At 55.4% G+C, this 15,450-nt stretch overlaps 1 protein-coding gene across 1 annotated transcript; it reads left to right on the top strand.

Moving 5' to 3' along the window:
* The first annotated feature begins 232 nt into the window (after nucleotides 1-232).
* Nucleotides 233-15,133, top strand: LOC104032709 (polymeric immunoglobulin receptor). Its single transcript, XM_075722553.1, has 10 exons — nucleotides 233-303; nucleotides 1,611-1,958; nucleotides 2,331-2,648; nucleotides 9,980-10,327; nucleotides 10,700-11,017; nucleotides 11,709-12,044; nucleotides 12,780-12,855; nucleotides 13,638-13,768; nucleotides 14,186-14,235; nucleotides 14,702-15,133. The coding sequence occupies exons 1-10, from the start codon at nucleotides 261-263 to the stop codon at nucleotides 14,906-14,908; spliced, it is 2,175 nt and encodes a 724-aa protein (XP_075578668.1). The 5' UTR covers nucleotides 233-260; the 3' UTR covers nucleotides 14,909-15,133.
* The last annotated feature ends 317 nt before the right edge of the window (nucleotides 15,134-15,450 follow it).

The following is a 15,450-nucleotide window of genomic DNA, read 5'->3' as shown; positions in this document are numbered from 1 at the left end:
AGGCGAGAGCAGCAAAGGGCCTTTGCCATCAGGACGAGCCGAGTTCTGCTCTCGGCCACTTCCCCAAAAGCACCCTGAAATTATCTTAATATCAGTCTCGTTGCAAAACGTGGTGAAGGGTTTCCGTTGGAAAGCAAGACCTCTGGCGCTTCCTCCAGCAGCGTCACTGCGATGCGGGAGGGCTCGCAAGGCAGACACTTTTGAACGGGACGCCTTGGGCAGCCCCCAGCAATGCCCCTTCCCTGGGCTTGAGGACGGCCATGGAGCTGAGAGTCCTCCTCCTGCTGCCGCTCTGCTTCCCAGGTAAGAGAAGGGCTGGGCATGCCTCAGGCTTCCCACGCACCCAGGCGCAGTGGGACCCCTTCCCACCTCCCGCTGCCCGCGGAGAACAACAGTCGGGGGAATCCAATGCCGGACGGGCTCTGAGCCGGGCAACTTGCGGCAGGGATGGGGAGGGAAGGGGCAGCCCCAATTCCCACCGCCGCACATCTGGCTCCTCCAGGCTCTCAGGCCAAACCACCCTGGGAGCAGAGAGCTGCAGCCTCCAAAGCAGCCCCAGCACCTCCCCCAGTCACCATTTCCCATCGCGCTGCCTAGCCGCGCTCGGCTCCTCCGACTGCAGTCCTGGGTCAGGACAGAGCTGTCCGCGGGCACCCGCCCGCCTCCCCAGCAGCAGCCACAAAGCTTTCAGCAGGTGGTAGGTTGGGTAACCGAGGCAGGACGGTCGCCAGCTCCTTGCTTCCCTCCCCAAAGGCTCGTCCGTCTCTCAGTGCCCGACCGAGTGGGGCTGTGCGTGCAGAGCGCTCGGCCCCGGCTGCCTGGCACAGACGCGCTCTAGGCAGAGCTGCCCCTAGGCGGGCCTCGCGCCTCTCCCCCACTCTCTTCGTCCCCCCAGCAATGGCCGTCTTTCCTCCAGCTCTTCCCCAGGACCTCTCAGGGCCAATGGATAAACCCTTCAGAGCAGGCACTGCCTATGTGGGGGGGCCGGCACAGCCCTGCACCCAGCACAGCCTCGCGCCCCTGCCTCGCTGGGCACCCTCAGAGGATGCCGCATGGAGGAGCTGCAGGCTGCTGGGGGCAAGCTCAGGCCAGCCACGCGTTGAGCCTTTCACCCCCAGCACACACGCTGCCCTGGCCCCTTCCCTCTGGCCCGGCCCCACATCCCTACAAACGGCCACCCGGCTCCCGAGGGGCGGCTGAGCCCCACCACTGCCAGCCCCTGCGTGGGGAGGGGTCGGTCTCCACTGCGCCCGTGCAAGGGGCGGTAACAACGGGGTGGGCTGCGGGGGCAGCTCCAAACGGTGCGCCACGCACAGCTCCATTTAGGGTTCAAGGTCCAACACCTCTACGCCCACATCTCTGTGGGTTTTCAATCAAAGATACTGGGTTTTAAATCACAGTTGTGGTCCCACCTCAAATCTCAGCACCGCTCACCACAAATCAACCTTCCCATTTCCAAGCAGGTGAATTTAGCGGGGGGAATGGATCTCAGTGCGGAGCTCAAGTGCCCATGGAGGAAGGTCAGAGGCAGAGTTTGCCCACGTCCGGCGGGAGGCTGTGGGCAGCCCTGCGTCAGCTCCCCTCTCCCTCACCACATCTCACATTTACAGGTCTCCAAGCCCAAACACCTGACGCCGAGGAGAGCGGATTTGAAGGAAGCACTCTGTCTATCCAGTGTCCTTACACAGCAGAGACTGATCACCACCAGCAGAAATCCTGGTGGGTCATGAGAGGGGGACGATACAAGCTCTTAGTGGAGACGCCCAAACCAACAGAACACCCATACATAACCCGGGCCACAAATGGGAAAGTTACGATACAGGATGACGCAAGGCATGGGGCCGTGTACATTACCATGACCAACGTCCAGGCAGAGGACTCGGGCACATACTACTGTGCTTACCTTTCCAGTCATGGGTATATTACACTACAGACGATCTCACTGAAAGTTTTCAAGGGTGAGTACCCTTTTCCCCACACAAACCCACGTCCTGTCAGGGAGCAACATCATTCCTTCCCCCGCTCCGTTCCCCCTCACCCACACAGCTGAGCGCTGCCCCGACCCCCACAGCCCCCCACCCTCCCCAGCCTCGCTCCCCACCTTCCCCGCTCACACAAGCACGGTCTGAAGGAGCCCCACAGACCCACCCGGCCCTGCAGGCTCTCGGCTCCCTCTTCTCCTGCCCTACCTCACCCCTGCCTGACTGACGGGCCGTCCATGAGGGACTTGCCCAGGGCAGAGTTTGGCCCAGGGGCCCAGCTCAGCCCGGGGGGCAGACGCCCACGTGCCCACCGCTCGCGGGTCAGTGACCACATGTGCTGTTCTGCAGAGCTGCGCAAGTGGGAGTTGGACAGTGTCTCTGTGCAGTGCCCGTACAGCACCCTGGGGTACAGCACAGAGACAAAAGCTTGGTGTCGAGGAGATCACAATTCGTGTAACATCGTGGCGAGGACAGATTACACTCCAACGTGGCGTGACAGCAAAGATCTGGAAGCCAGAACCTTGATCAAGGATTACACCCAGCGCAGGACTGTCACCATTACCATGGAGAAGCTGCAGGCCCAGGACACCGGTGTGTACTGGTGTGCACTCTACAGAGGCTCCCGTTATACCCAGATAAAGAAGGTCAAGCTCACCGTGTCCAAGAGTGAGTACCTACCGGCAGCCAGGTGTGGGTGTTGGCAGATTTCGGCCCCACCTCCCCTGCCTGTTCTCCCTCCCGTCCCACGCCACACCACGGAGAAGCCCAGCGCTGCTGCCGCACAGCTGACACCCGTCTCTCCCTGCCTGCCCGTCTCCGGCGGACACGCTGGCGGCTGCCCCTTGGGCCCGCGGAGCCAAAGCTCAGGCCTGGCCCTTCGCGCCCCGTCTGCTCCCAGCAGAGACTCAGGGGAGGTTCCCGTGAGCTCCCACACCGGGGCCACTCGCCACAGCTGCTTCCCACAGGGCCGCTCCAGGGGCCCCAGGAGCAGCTTCCCCAGCGCAGCACTCGGCTGGCCCACGCTGGGCGCTGCTGGAGAGCTCCCCCACGCCAGGCATTGCTCTTGCTCTGGCCCCGCAGCTGCCACCCCTCCCTGGTCCTTGCCTCCCAGACCCTTCAGGCTGAGCGCCTGTGAGCACGCGGTCCCTGCGGGAACCCAAGGAAGGGGACAGGACCCCACCCGATTTCTGGCTCACCTCTGCACGAGTAATCTGGCTCCCGTCCCCTGCTGCTCCTCCTCTCTGGAGGTACAAGGACATCCAGGGAGCACCAGCCCACAGCATGTATTCCAGCAATGGGGAAGGGGTGCCACTGTGCCTGCTTTGGGATCTCACCAAACATGCCGGCTGTTTTCCAGGGACCCAACAACACACAGCCGAGCAGTCAGGCAATGTCTCTGTCCAGTGTCCGTACAGTGACCCCCACTATGGGGCTGTGAGCAAAGCCTGGTGCAAACTGGGAGCTACACAAGCATGTACCGTGCTGGTCAACACGAAGTCGAGCACCTCAGGGTACCTCAGGACAGCGCAGCAAGGCAGAGTCACGATCCAGGACGACACCCGGCAGGGGATTGTCACCGTCACCTTGGAGAAACTGCAGACAGAGGACTCCGGTGTGTACTGGTGTGCGCTTTATGAACAACATTCGCTTTTCCGAATGGTGGAGGTTACGCTCAATATTGTGGGCTCTCCAGGTGAGTACTGACCTGTAGGAAAACGTGGTCGGTTGGAGATTCCAGGCTCACTTTCCTGCTCTCTCCCTCTAGTCTCGGCACTGCCGAGCTTACACCACCTCCCGCGTCACATCCGCACGCGTTTGCCTGCCCAAACCCTACACCACTGTATCTTCTCACACCAGCCATGCTATGGAATAGCAACCGCGGCCAGAACTGAACCACATGCACGGGCTCTGTTGCTTCTCTCTTAGCTGACAGCAGCTTCAGTCGTCTTCACAGAGGGGTTTCTGTCACTCGCTCTCATGATACCAGTTCTGCCCCTTTACAGCAACTCATCCCTTGGCTTTCAAAGACTACTAAGACCTTCCCATTTGCTTGCCGAGAGGACAACCTTTAGACCCAACCCATCTTTTAAAGACCTGTGACTTTAAAGACCTGTGACAGAGCACATCTGCTTGCACTTACAGCACTTCCTTCTGCCATGCCTTGGGGTGGCTACACACAGAGCAGGGCTCCTGCTGAGCTCCTTGCCGCTGCCCCCCTCCCTCCCTCCCTCCCACGTTTTGATCCTTACCTTGCTTTGCCTGCTGCCCGCAAGTCTTGATGACACGGGTTACAGCCTGGGCAGCCTGTCTGTGCCGCGTGTCAGAGTGGGAGCGCACTTACAGCCATATAGCAATGGTGGGGAAATTTAGCTGGTACGTGCAAAGCAGCCCGGCAGTGATTATTCTTCTCTTCATGCTTGTGATTGCAGTATTGGCTGAAGCACCTTTGCCAGTTACTGCAGGCACAAGTCAATCAACCCCTTCTGGCAACACCCCACCACCCATGTAAGGCCTAGAGAAAGTCTCTGAGCTTGAACACAGACAAGAGTTTTTACTGCCTCGTGTTGTTCCCCCTTTACTTAAAATCACTTCAGTCGTGCCTGTAGAGACATTGCTGTCGATATACCACCTCAGCAGCTGCACACCTGACTGGCCATTCGGTTTTGCTTTGTCTCCTCTCACTGCCAAGGGTCAAGCTTTTCTCTGCATGTATTTTACTTGCAGGTGAAACACGAGACATCTTCCCTTCCACTTCTGCAACGATTCCCTCTAACTCCACTGAAATAACTATCAGTACTGAGGAAGAAATAAAAGAAAACAGGTGAGCTGTCCCTTGCTGCCAGGTGAAAGGGGCAGCACAGGCCAGTCTGAACACTAGAAGGTAGAAAAGGGCAGGTTCTGTCTTCTCTTTCCCTAGGTGACAAAACAATCCCCTTCCTTTATCAGCAAACAAGTAAGAGGGAATTTGCTAATCTAATAGATCTCACAGATGCAAAACTACTTGAGAAAGTCCTTCACCAAAAAGTGACGAAGAGGCTGTGATGTTCTGGGGCAAAGAAAAAACATTTCTCAACCTAGAAAGTAGCAAGCAGAAAAGATTGGAAAACATGTAATTTCACTGCACATGGCAAAAGAAATGCACATGGCTGCAAAGATCCTATCCCAGAAACATCACCAGGTGGAGGACACAGCTGGGTGTCTCTGTACCTCCTCCTAAGATGAAAACAAAGGAGAAAATACAAGACCAAAAATTTGAAATGTAATAAATTCAAACTGGAAAAAGAAAAGTCTCTTGATCCTTACTGGGAACCTAGGCCTCTAGAACAGGAGGACCTGTAGCTCTTTTGCTTTATTTATGGCATAGTTAACATCTTCTTACATCCTCCTTGCATCATGATACCACGGAGCAATAAGCCTTCACACATCTGACATTCTGCGTACAAATCTCCGCACTCTTTCCACTTCTCCGTCTGCTTCATTGATAGTAACTGTTAAATTTGCTCCTTTCAGGAGTTTTCTATGTGGGGAAGATATCTCAAAAGCAATCTGCACTATCCAAGTCCCCATGGTTTGGAGAGCTAAGTCTTTCATAACGCTAAACTGCCATCTGTAGAATTATGCTTGGGACAGATTTACCTTGCTTTTTAAATTCCTTTGAGTCTCCCTTAAATACTAATTCCTGATGGATTCCCCTTATGGATGAAGAAAGCGCTCATGTTCTATGAAATCCTTACCCTTCATGGGGGACTCCTCCATCTCTCTGCATCCATTTTGCTGCTCTTGTGGGTTTCTTAAGTTGTTTTGGTTTGGGTTTTTTTGGTTTTTGTTTTATTTTCTTCTAGGTTGCAGATCATCCTTTGGTTTGTCATTGGTCTCGTGACCAGCAAGATCCTGGCAATAATGATCCTAGTGTTCCTCACGAGGGGGTGGATGAGGAACTGCACAGTGAAGGCATCTAAATGATAGTAAGTCACAAAATCACAGTGCGAAAGAACAAGTCATCTCTACGAGGGGAACCACCTGCCTGGTGGGGATGCAAGTCCTGTGGGCTTTTAGCCAAAACCAGAGCAAGTCACTTCTCACCAAAGCCTTTCCAGTGGGGCAAGCTCGCGTAATTGAGTCCCGTTCAGAGAAGCAATGAAATAGAGTGAGACCGGACACAGACACCAACAGACACACTGAGACGCTGCCCCTGAGCACAGTGATAAGAAAAGGAAAAGGAAGAGAGAGGTGAAGAGCCTTGGGGAAAAAAGCCTGTGCTATACAGAGGCAGGTTTCCCCTCTTTTTCCCTATGTCACTTGATTTTCTCACAAGCAGCTCCTGCCACTACACCGCTCTTGGCTGGCAGTGCTGACGCAGCACATCACTTTCTACCCCGAGGTAGTTGAAATCCCACACAGTCTAAAAGCAGGCAGGGTATTAGCTTCTCTCCCTCTGTGGCTCAGCACCAACCACTCTGGGGTGAATTTCCCTCCTGGTCTTACTCACAAGGAAACATTTTGCTTAAGAGAAGAAACCTCCCCCGCAGCCCAAGTATCTCCAAACATATAAAGCCTCCCTTTCACAAGGCTCAGGGGGCCGTCTGTATGACCAGGCGATCTGTCCCCAGTCCCTGCAAGTTCCTAGAATTCTGCAAGGCACAGGAAGCGTTTACCCCCGTGAGGAAACACTAGCCGCCTTTTCCCCTTGCTGGACTGAAGTACGAACACATCCGGGCTAACAGACGTTTCATGAAAGGCTCTTCCCTCTTCCCGTCCAGGGCAGGAGATACCAGGCGAGGAGCAGGCTCCGAGAAGAGCTCACGTGACACCCTGTGCCAAAGGCAGCTCTGTGCCCCAGGTCGAAGAAGTCTGTTCCAGCAAGCCAGAGCACAAGCTGCCACCCGCCGCCACCTTGCCAGCCTCACCTGAGGCCAGCCCTTAGCTATCTTCCCGCGTGCAATACAGCAAAGTCAAAAGGGACCTCGAGAGAGGGAAGGAACAGCTTCCTATTGCCTCAGTTAATGCTCTCTTTCTTCCTCCTCTTTCTGCTCTTCCCACCTCCAGCCCAGCCGGCAGCCTCACCTCCTCCTCTCCTTTTGACCAGCAGAGCAGAGGGGCAGGCTGGAGGAGCCCGTGGCCACCATCCGCTGCCGGGAGCTGCCCTCGCAGCCTGGCTGGGCTCTGCCACCAGCACTCCTGTATTGCCAAGGCCCACCTGGGAGCAGCCCCGCCAGTGCAACAGAGCAGGGTCTCAGCCCGCAGCACCCGCACTTCCCACGGAGACCAGCAAACCCTCTCGGCTTCCCCACGGGCCCCTGCACCAGGGCTCTGCGAGGCTGCCCCACGGTAAATAAAACGTGCAAAAGCCAAGCGGCTCTGCTCTGGTTTCTCCAGCTGGGCAGTCCGGGGGTAGGCACCGCCAGGGCTCTGTGCATGGCAGAGCACAGGGCTCAAGGGGCCTGGCTGGCGGTGGGGTGGGGTGGGGGAGATCGGGGATCACAAACGGCACAGCCCGCGGGAGGGTCCGTGCAGACGCAGCCCTGGACGCACTGACCCCGGCTTTGAGGAGGCTTTCCAGCGAGGGGCCGGGTACAGGACACCTTGGGAGCCCAGTGATACAGAATGTAAGACCTATACTTTTGCATCAAAAGTTCGGCCTGTGACTTGAACTCTCAGTGGAGAGAAACTGCGGACTTGCTTAAGATTCTTTGAAGCGGTATCGCTGTACTGTAAGATTAACAAACCTTGAACGAGTTCGTTAAGAACCAGCAAACACCAAGTTTAGAGGAACTAGGAGCACCATCACCCAAGATAAGTGCAGAGAAACCACTTAGGACTAGCACGTCTTGTAGCAAAGCTGTGATAAGCTGCTCAGTGAGCCAACTCATGACTACGTATGGGAACAGGATCTGGACGGAGGTCATGGAAAGGACACTGGAAGACCCCTCTACAAAGACCCCTAGGGACCCCCAGGGACCACCGACCCAAATCACTGAGCATGCGCACCTGGGGAGAGAATATGTAAATCAGTTACGGGAATTCATTATCCTAAGACCAACTTTCCCAAGAAATATGGTGAATACGTATATTTCTGTCCTACATAAATTGCATGTCTTTGGTTGCGTGGTATGCATGTTAGGCGGAAGTATCCCCCCCTGCATCCGGCGCCGTAAATGAAGAATGCCTGCTTTCTAAAGCTCCAAAATAAGTCTTATAGAGTTCTTGCTTTCAAAAGTTAAAAGTCCTAAAGTTTTAAAAAGTTCTTGCTTTTTAAACTGGCTTTTATGGTAACACCAGAAGAAGGGCTAGGCCAAGGCAAAGGTCCTGCTCCATCTCCCACGGCTCGGGACAGCCAAAGCAGTGCCCCGCTGCCACCGGCATGAGGGCAGAGCGTGACAACGGCCAGGCGAGAGCAGCAAAGGGCCTTTGCCATCAGGACGAGCCGAGTTCTGCTCTCGGCCACTTCCCCAAAAGCACCCTGAAATTATCTTAATATCAGTCTCGTTGCAAAACGTGGTGAAGGGTTTCCGTTGGAAAGCAAGACCTCTGGCGCTTCCTCCAGCAGCGTCACTGCGATGCGGGAGGGCTCGCAAGGCAGACACTTTTGAACGGGACGCCTTGGGCAGCCCCCAGCAATGCCCCTTCCCTGGGCTTGAGGACGGCCATGGAGCTGAGAGTCCTCCTCCTGCTGCCGCTCTGCTTCCCAGGTAAGAGAAGGGCTGGGCATGCCTCAGGCTTCCCACGCACCCAGGCGCAGTGGGACCCCTTCCCACCTCCCGCTGCCCGCGGAGATCAACAGTCAGGGGGAATCCAACGCCGGACGGGCTCTGAGCCGGGCAACTTGCGGCAGGGATGGGGAGGGAAGGGGCAGCCCCAATTCCCACCGCCGCACATCTGGCTCCTCCAGGCTCTCAGGCCAAACCACCCTGGGAGCAGAGAGCTGCAGCCTCCAAAGCAGCCCCAGCACCTCCCCCAGTCACCATTTCCCATCGCGCTGCCTAGCCGCGCTCGGCTCCTCCGACTGCAGTCCTGGGTCAGGACAGAGCTGTCCGCGGGCACCCGCCCGCCTCCCCAGCAGCAGCCACAAAGCTTTCAGCAGGTGGTAGGTTGGGTAACCGAGGCAGGACGGTCGCCAGCTCCTTGCTTCCCTCCCCAAAGGCTCGTCCGTCTCTCAGTGCCCGACCGAGTGGGGCTGTGCGTGCAGAGCGCTCGGCCCCGGCTGCCTGGCACAGACGCGCTCTAGGCAGAGCTGCCCCTAGGCGGGCCTCGCGCCTCTCCCCCACTCTCTTCGTCCCCCCAGCAATGGCCGTCTTTCCTCCAGCTCTTCCCCAGGACCTCTCAGGGCCAATGGATAAACCCTTCAGAGCAGGCACTGCCTATGTGGGGGGGCCGGCACAGCCCTGCACCCAGCACAGCCTCGCGCCCCTGCCTCGCTGGGCACCCTCAGAGGATGCCGCATGGAGGAGCTGCAGGCTGCTGGGGGCAAGCTCAGGCCAGCCACGCGTTGAGCCTTTCACCCCCAGCACACACGCTGCCCTGGCCCCTTCCCTCTGGCCCGGCCCCACATCCCTACAAACGGCCACCCGGCTCCCGAGGGGCGGCTGAGCCCCACCACTGCCAGCCCCTGCGTGGGGAGGGGTCGGTCTCCACTGCGCCCGTGCAAGGGGCGGTAACAACGGGGTGGGCTGCGGGGGCAGCTCCAAACGGTGCGCCACGCACGGCTCCATTTAGGGTTCAAGGTCCAACACCTCTACGCCCACATCTCTGTGGGTTTTCAATCAAAGATACTGGGTTTTAAATCACAGTTGTGGTCCCACCTCAAATCTCAGCACCGCTCACCACAAATCAACCTTCCCATTTCCAAGCAGGTGAATTTAGCGGGGGGAATGGATCTCAGTGCGGAGCTCAAGTGCCCATGGAGGAAGGTCAGAGGCAGAGTTTGCCCACGTCCGGCGGGAGGCTGTGGGCAGCCCTGCGTCAGCTCCCCTCTCCCTCACCACATCTCACATTTACAGGTCTCCAAGCCCAAACACCTGACGCCGAGGAGAGCGGATTCGAAGGAAGCACTCTGTCTATCCAGTGTCCTTACACAGCAGAGACTGATCACCACCAGCAGAAATCCTGGTGGGTCATGAGAGGGGGACGATACAAGCTCTTAGTGGAGACGCCCAAACCAACAGAACACCCATACATAACCCGGGCCACAAATGGGAAAGTTACGATACAGGATGACGCAAGGCATGGGGCCGTGTACATTACCATGACCAACGTCCAGGCAGAGGACTCGGGCACATACTACTGTGCTTACCTTTCCAGTCATGGGTATATTACACTACAGACGATCTCACTGAAAGTTTTCAAGGGTGAGTACCCTTTTCCCCACACAAACCCACGTCCTGTCAGGGAGCAACATCATTCCTTCCCCCGCTCCGTTCCCCCTCACCCACACAGCTGAGCGCTGCCCCGACCCCCACAGCCCCCCACCCTCCCCAGCCTCGCTCCCCACCTTCCCCGCTCACACAAGCACGGTCTGAAGGAGCCCCACAGACCCACCCGGCCCTGCAGGCTCTCGGCTCCCTCTTCTCCTGCCCTACCTCACCCCTGCCTGACTGACGGGCCGTCCATGAGGGACTTGCCCAGGGCAGAGTTTGGCCCAGGGGCCCAGCTCAGCCCGGGGGGCAGACGCCCACGTGCCCACCGCTCGCGGGTCAGTGACCACATGTGCTGTTCTGCAGAGCTGCGCAAGTGGGAGTTGGACAGTGTCTCTGTGCAGTGCCCGTACAGCACCCTGGGGTACAGCACAGAGACAAAAGCTTGGTGTCGAGGAGATCACAATTCGTGTAACATCGTGGCGAGGACAGATTACACTCCAATGTGGCGTGACAGCAAAGATCTGGAAGCCAGAACCTTGATCAAGGATTACACCCAGCGCAGGACTGTCACCATTACCATGGAGAAGCTGCAGGCCCAGGACACCGGTGTGTACTGGTGTGCACTCTACAGAGGCTCCCGTTATACCCAGATAAAGAAGGTCAAGCTCACCGTGTCCAAGAGTGAGTACCTACCGGCAGCCAGGTGTGGGTGTTGGCAGATTTCGGCCCCACCTCCCCTGCCTGTTCTCCCTCCCGTCCCACGCCACACCACGGAGAAGCCCAGCGCTGCTGCCGCACAGCTGACACCCGTCTCTCCCTGCCTGCCCGTCTCCGGCGGACACGCTGGCGGCTGCCCCTTGGGCCCGCGGAGCCAAAGCTCAGGCCTGGCCCTTCGCGCCCCGTCTGCTCCCAGCAGAGACTCAGGGGAGGTTCCTGTGAGCTCCCACACCGGGGCCACTCGCCACAGCTGCTTCCCACAGGGCCGCTCCAGGGGCCCCAGGAGCAGCTTCCCCAGCGCAGCACTCGGCTGGCCCACGCTGGGCGCTGCTGGAGAGCTCCCCCACGCCAGGCATTGCTCTTGCTCTGGCCCCGCAGCTGCCACCCCTCCCTGGTCCTTGCCTCCCAGACCCTTCAGGCTGAGCGCCTGTGAGCACGCGGTCCCTGCGGGAACCCAAGGAAGGGGACAGGACCCCACCCGATTTCTGGCTCACCTCTGCACGAGTAATCTGGCTCCCGTCCCCTGCTGCTCCTCCTCTCTGGAGGTACAAGGACATCCAGGGAGCACCAGCCCACAGCATGTATTCCAGCAATGGGGAAGGGGTGCCACTGTGCCTGCTTTGGGATCTCACCAAACATGCCGGCTGTTTTCCAGGGACCCAACAACACACAGCCGAGCAGTCAGGCAATGTCTCTGTCCAGTGTCCGTACAGTGACCCCCACTATGGGGCTGTGAGCAAAGCCTGGTGCAAACTGGGAGCTACACAAGCATGTACCGTGCTGGTCAACACGAAGTCGAGCACCTCAGGGTACCTCAGGACAGCGCAGCAAGGCAGAGTCACGATCCAGGACGACACCCGGCAGAGGATTGTCACCGTCACCTTGGAGAAACTGCAGACAGAGGACTCCGGTGTGTACTGGTGTGCGCTTTATGAACAACATTCGCTTTTCCGAATGGTGGAGGTTACGCTCAATATTGTGGGCTCTCCAGGTGAGTACTGACCTGTAGGAAAACGTGGTCGGTTGGAGATTCCAGGCTCACTTTCCTGCTCTCTCCCTCTAGTCTCGGCACTGCCGAGCTTACACCACCTCCCGCGTCACATCCGCACGCGTTTGCCTGCCCAAACCCTACACCACTGTATCTTCTCACACCAGCCATGCTATGGAATAGCAACCGCGGCCAGAACTGAACCACATGCACGGGCTCTGTTGCTTCTCTCTTAGCTGACAGCAGCTTCAGTCGTCTTCACAGAGGGGTTTCTGTCACTCGCTCTCATGATACCAGTTCTGCCCCTTTACAGCAACTCATCCCTTGGCTTTCAAAGACTACTAAGACCTTCCCATTTGCTTGCCGAGAGGACAACCTTTAGACCCAACCCATCTTTTAAAGACCTGTGACTTTAAAGACCTGTGACAGAGCACATCTGCTTGCACTTACAGCACTTCCTTCTGCCATGCCTTGGGTGGCTACACACAGAGCAGGGCTCCTGCTGAGCTCCTTGCCGCTGCCCCCCTCCCTCCCTCCCTCCCACGTTTTGATCCTTACCTTGCTTTGCCTGCTGCCCGCAAGTCTTGATGACACGGGTTACAGCCTGGGCAGCCTGTCTGTGCCGCATGTCAGAGCGGGAGCGCATTTATAGCCATATAGCAATGGCGGGGAAGTTTAGCTGGTACATGCAAAGCAGCCCAGCAGTGATTATTCTTCTCTTCATGTTTGTGATTGCAGTATTGGCTGAAGCACCTTTGCCAGTTACTGCAGGCACAAGTCAATCAACCCCTTCTGGCAACACCCCACCACCGAGGTAAGGCCTAGAGAAAGTCTCTGAGCTTGAACACAGACAAGGGTTATTACTGTTTCGTCCACAATACGCCTGTCTTCCTAGGGTAGGCAGTCTCTGGGCATTCTGAAGACTCCTGCTTACAGAGGAATTAGATATGACAGGTGTCCTTACCAAAGATGGCCTCTCCTCTTCCAGCTCCTGCCCAGAGCGTAATTACAAATGAAGAAGCAGATTGATAAAATCAAATCACAGCTTTCTGGAATGTACATGCCTATCTACTTGGGCTGTGCTGTTTGCAGCAACTGAAACCTGCCAATTCTGCCCCTAAGCCTTTCTGTCTTGACTTTGCTCACTCCTGTCCATGGATATTTAACAGTGAAATAGTCCTTGGCTGCTATTTTATCCTTCTATTTACCAGGCTGTTAAATGTAAAGTATTTTCTTCCCCTTTGGACATCTGCTGTCATCAACACTACAGCAGCACCCAAGAGTACAATCATACGTCAGCTCCAGTGCAGCAGGTGCAAGCAAAACACAGGAGGAAAAGGCAGCAGCTGCTCCAGAGAGCCTGGAATTGTGCTCTGAACTTTGAACAGTGGCTTATTTTTAAAGCCCAGAGAGTTTAGGAAAAGCTCAGAAGGCACAGCCAGGTAGAAAAATCAAGATAGCACTGCTGTACTCCTTCCAAGTGCATAAAAGCTAGTGCATAAAAGTGATTCCTGTCCCTTTTTTTTTGGTCACTGTTTGGTAACGGGCTGTGCCAGCATCATGCTGTGCTACCATCTAACACTGTTAATTCCTTTGCTCTCCTGGCTTCAGCTCAAATGTAAACACCTTCATCCTACTTTCTGGGGCCCTGAGCATCCTGTTCATCCTGGCACTTATCGGCTTGATAACACTGTGCATCAGGTGGCACAAGCAGCTGAAGAGAAAAGGTATGTGGAGACTTGCGATGCCTCGTGTTCTAGTCTGTACTAAACAGGGCCTTCTCTGGCCACCACTTTTCCACTCCAGGCAAGCTTATTTCCAACTCACAGTGCCCTGGAGAAGATAAAGCAGGTGCAGCCTGGGAAGCCTCAAGGCAGGCTCCTTGCTGTGATCTCCTCTCACAGAAGTCAAACCCGTGTTCCTCCAGACTCTGCACAGGACGCCTCCTAACATGTTAGAGGAGAATTAAAGTGAGAGCAATGTGTTCACCAGATTCAGGGTAGATGGGTCCCACTGGCATACCTATTGCTTCTATCACCAGGCAATCCCACAGCCTTTCCCAAAACTCCTGAAGCACAGGCAATGCCCAGGCATTTTACGGACTTCTCTACTTCTAAAACCTCTGATTTTGGCTGATTCCAAAGGTACCACACAAGCAGAGGACATCTCTGACAAACCAGAGGACATAGCACAGGTAAGGAAAACAATAGATTTCCCATATGGTACCTGAATCCCTTACCAATAGTCTGTGAGGAGCTGGCTGACCCATCTGATGAGGACCTTGGTGCTCATCTTTGGTTGTGAGTGGGAGGGGAAATGGTATTTAATGTCACCAGAGAGAGGAATGCTCCCAGGTGGGGAGAGAGGGGGGGTAATTAATGTAAGGAAACTCCAGTAGGAAAAAACCACAGTGAAGCAAATTCCAGTAATCTCTGAGAAATTACTTAAAGACTAGAAACCAAGGTTAGATGATAAAGTTGTAACCTGTATCAAGCAGAGGTGATGAAGGAAAGAGTTTTCTGTTCTTCCACCTCTGTCATGACTGAACGTAAGTTTTTACATGGCTTCTCCTTTCCTCCTGGGAAAATCTTGTTCTTTTGATAACAGCTGTGGCCTGGCACTGAATCATGCTAACAAGTGTTTTGCCTTTCTTTTCATAGCTTGACATCACTGAAAGAAAGGAAAGTCCCACGGATGACAACAAAGACCTAAAATATGTTACTCTGAACTTTAAATCCCAACTCAGCCCTGAGGATCCTCTCTACTGCAATGTTGAACCAAGACAGAGTCACAGGAAACCTGAAGATGAAAATGTGGAATATGCTGTCATTGCACTCAAGCAGTTACCGACAAATGACAAAGGATGAAGCACAGAATCCCAAAACAATCCAGAAATGGGAGAAAAGAACTGCAATACAAAGTGGGAATGGGGAGTGGAAGGTGTGTGGATGGACACTGGGGAAAGATCTAAGTTTTTGCTGCCATGTGTATATCGCCTGTGCATTTTAAGACCTCCCTCCTATTAGAGGCCAGTAGAGAATTTTGCCACAAGTGTGCAGATTCTCTCGAGTCAGACAGAGGTGCTGGGTAATTCTCAGGATCCCTTGCACTTCTGCTTTCTTCAATCCCATTAAAATGCAGACTCTTTTGGCGAGGCAGGTGTGGAGGACTGACCTTTTGAAAAAGAGCAATATTCGTCTGGATATGGATGGGTTTGGTATTTCAACTATGTTCATTGGTAGAAACTCTACCCCACTCCTAAGGGTTCAGCTACTATGGCCAAACAAACTCACTCCAGTGTTGTAGGGATAAAACTCTAACCTTGCTGTGACCACGTTCATTTGCCTTGTAATGGGTGGGGGATATGAGCACTAGATTATAGGAATAAGCAGAACCAGCACCTACCTGT

This window comes from Pelecanus crispus, chromosome 17, assembly GCF_030463565.1.
Source record: "Pelecanus crispus isolate bPelCri1 chromosome 17, bPelCri1.pri, whole genome shotgun sequence".
Taxonomy (NCBI): Eukaryota; Metazoa; Chordata; class Aves; order Pelecaniformes; family Pelecanidae; genus Pelecanus; species Pelecanus crispus.
Note: the sequence above shows the minus strand (reverse complement) of the source record. Positions and strands in the feature narration are given on the sequence as shown.

What these genes read in the sequence shown, in the direction of transcription:
- LOC104032709 (XM_075722553.1), top strand. Translation starts at nt 261, where the DNA reads ATGGAGCTGAGAGTCCTCCTCCTGCTGCCGCTCTGCTTCCCAG. An exon ending in CAAGCTCACCGTGTCCAAGA is followed by an intron (nt 11,018 to 11,708) that starts GTGAGTACCTAC and finishes GCTGTTTTCCAG; the next exon opens with GGACCCAACAACACACAGCC. An exon ending in GGCAACACCCCACCACCGAG is followed by an intron (nt 12,856 to 13,637) that starts GTAAGGCCTAGA and finishes TTAATTCCTTTG; the next exon opens with CTCTCCTGGCTTCAGCTCAA.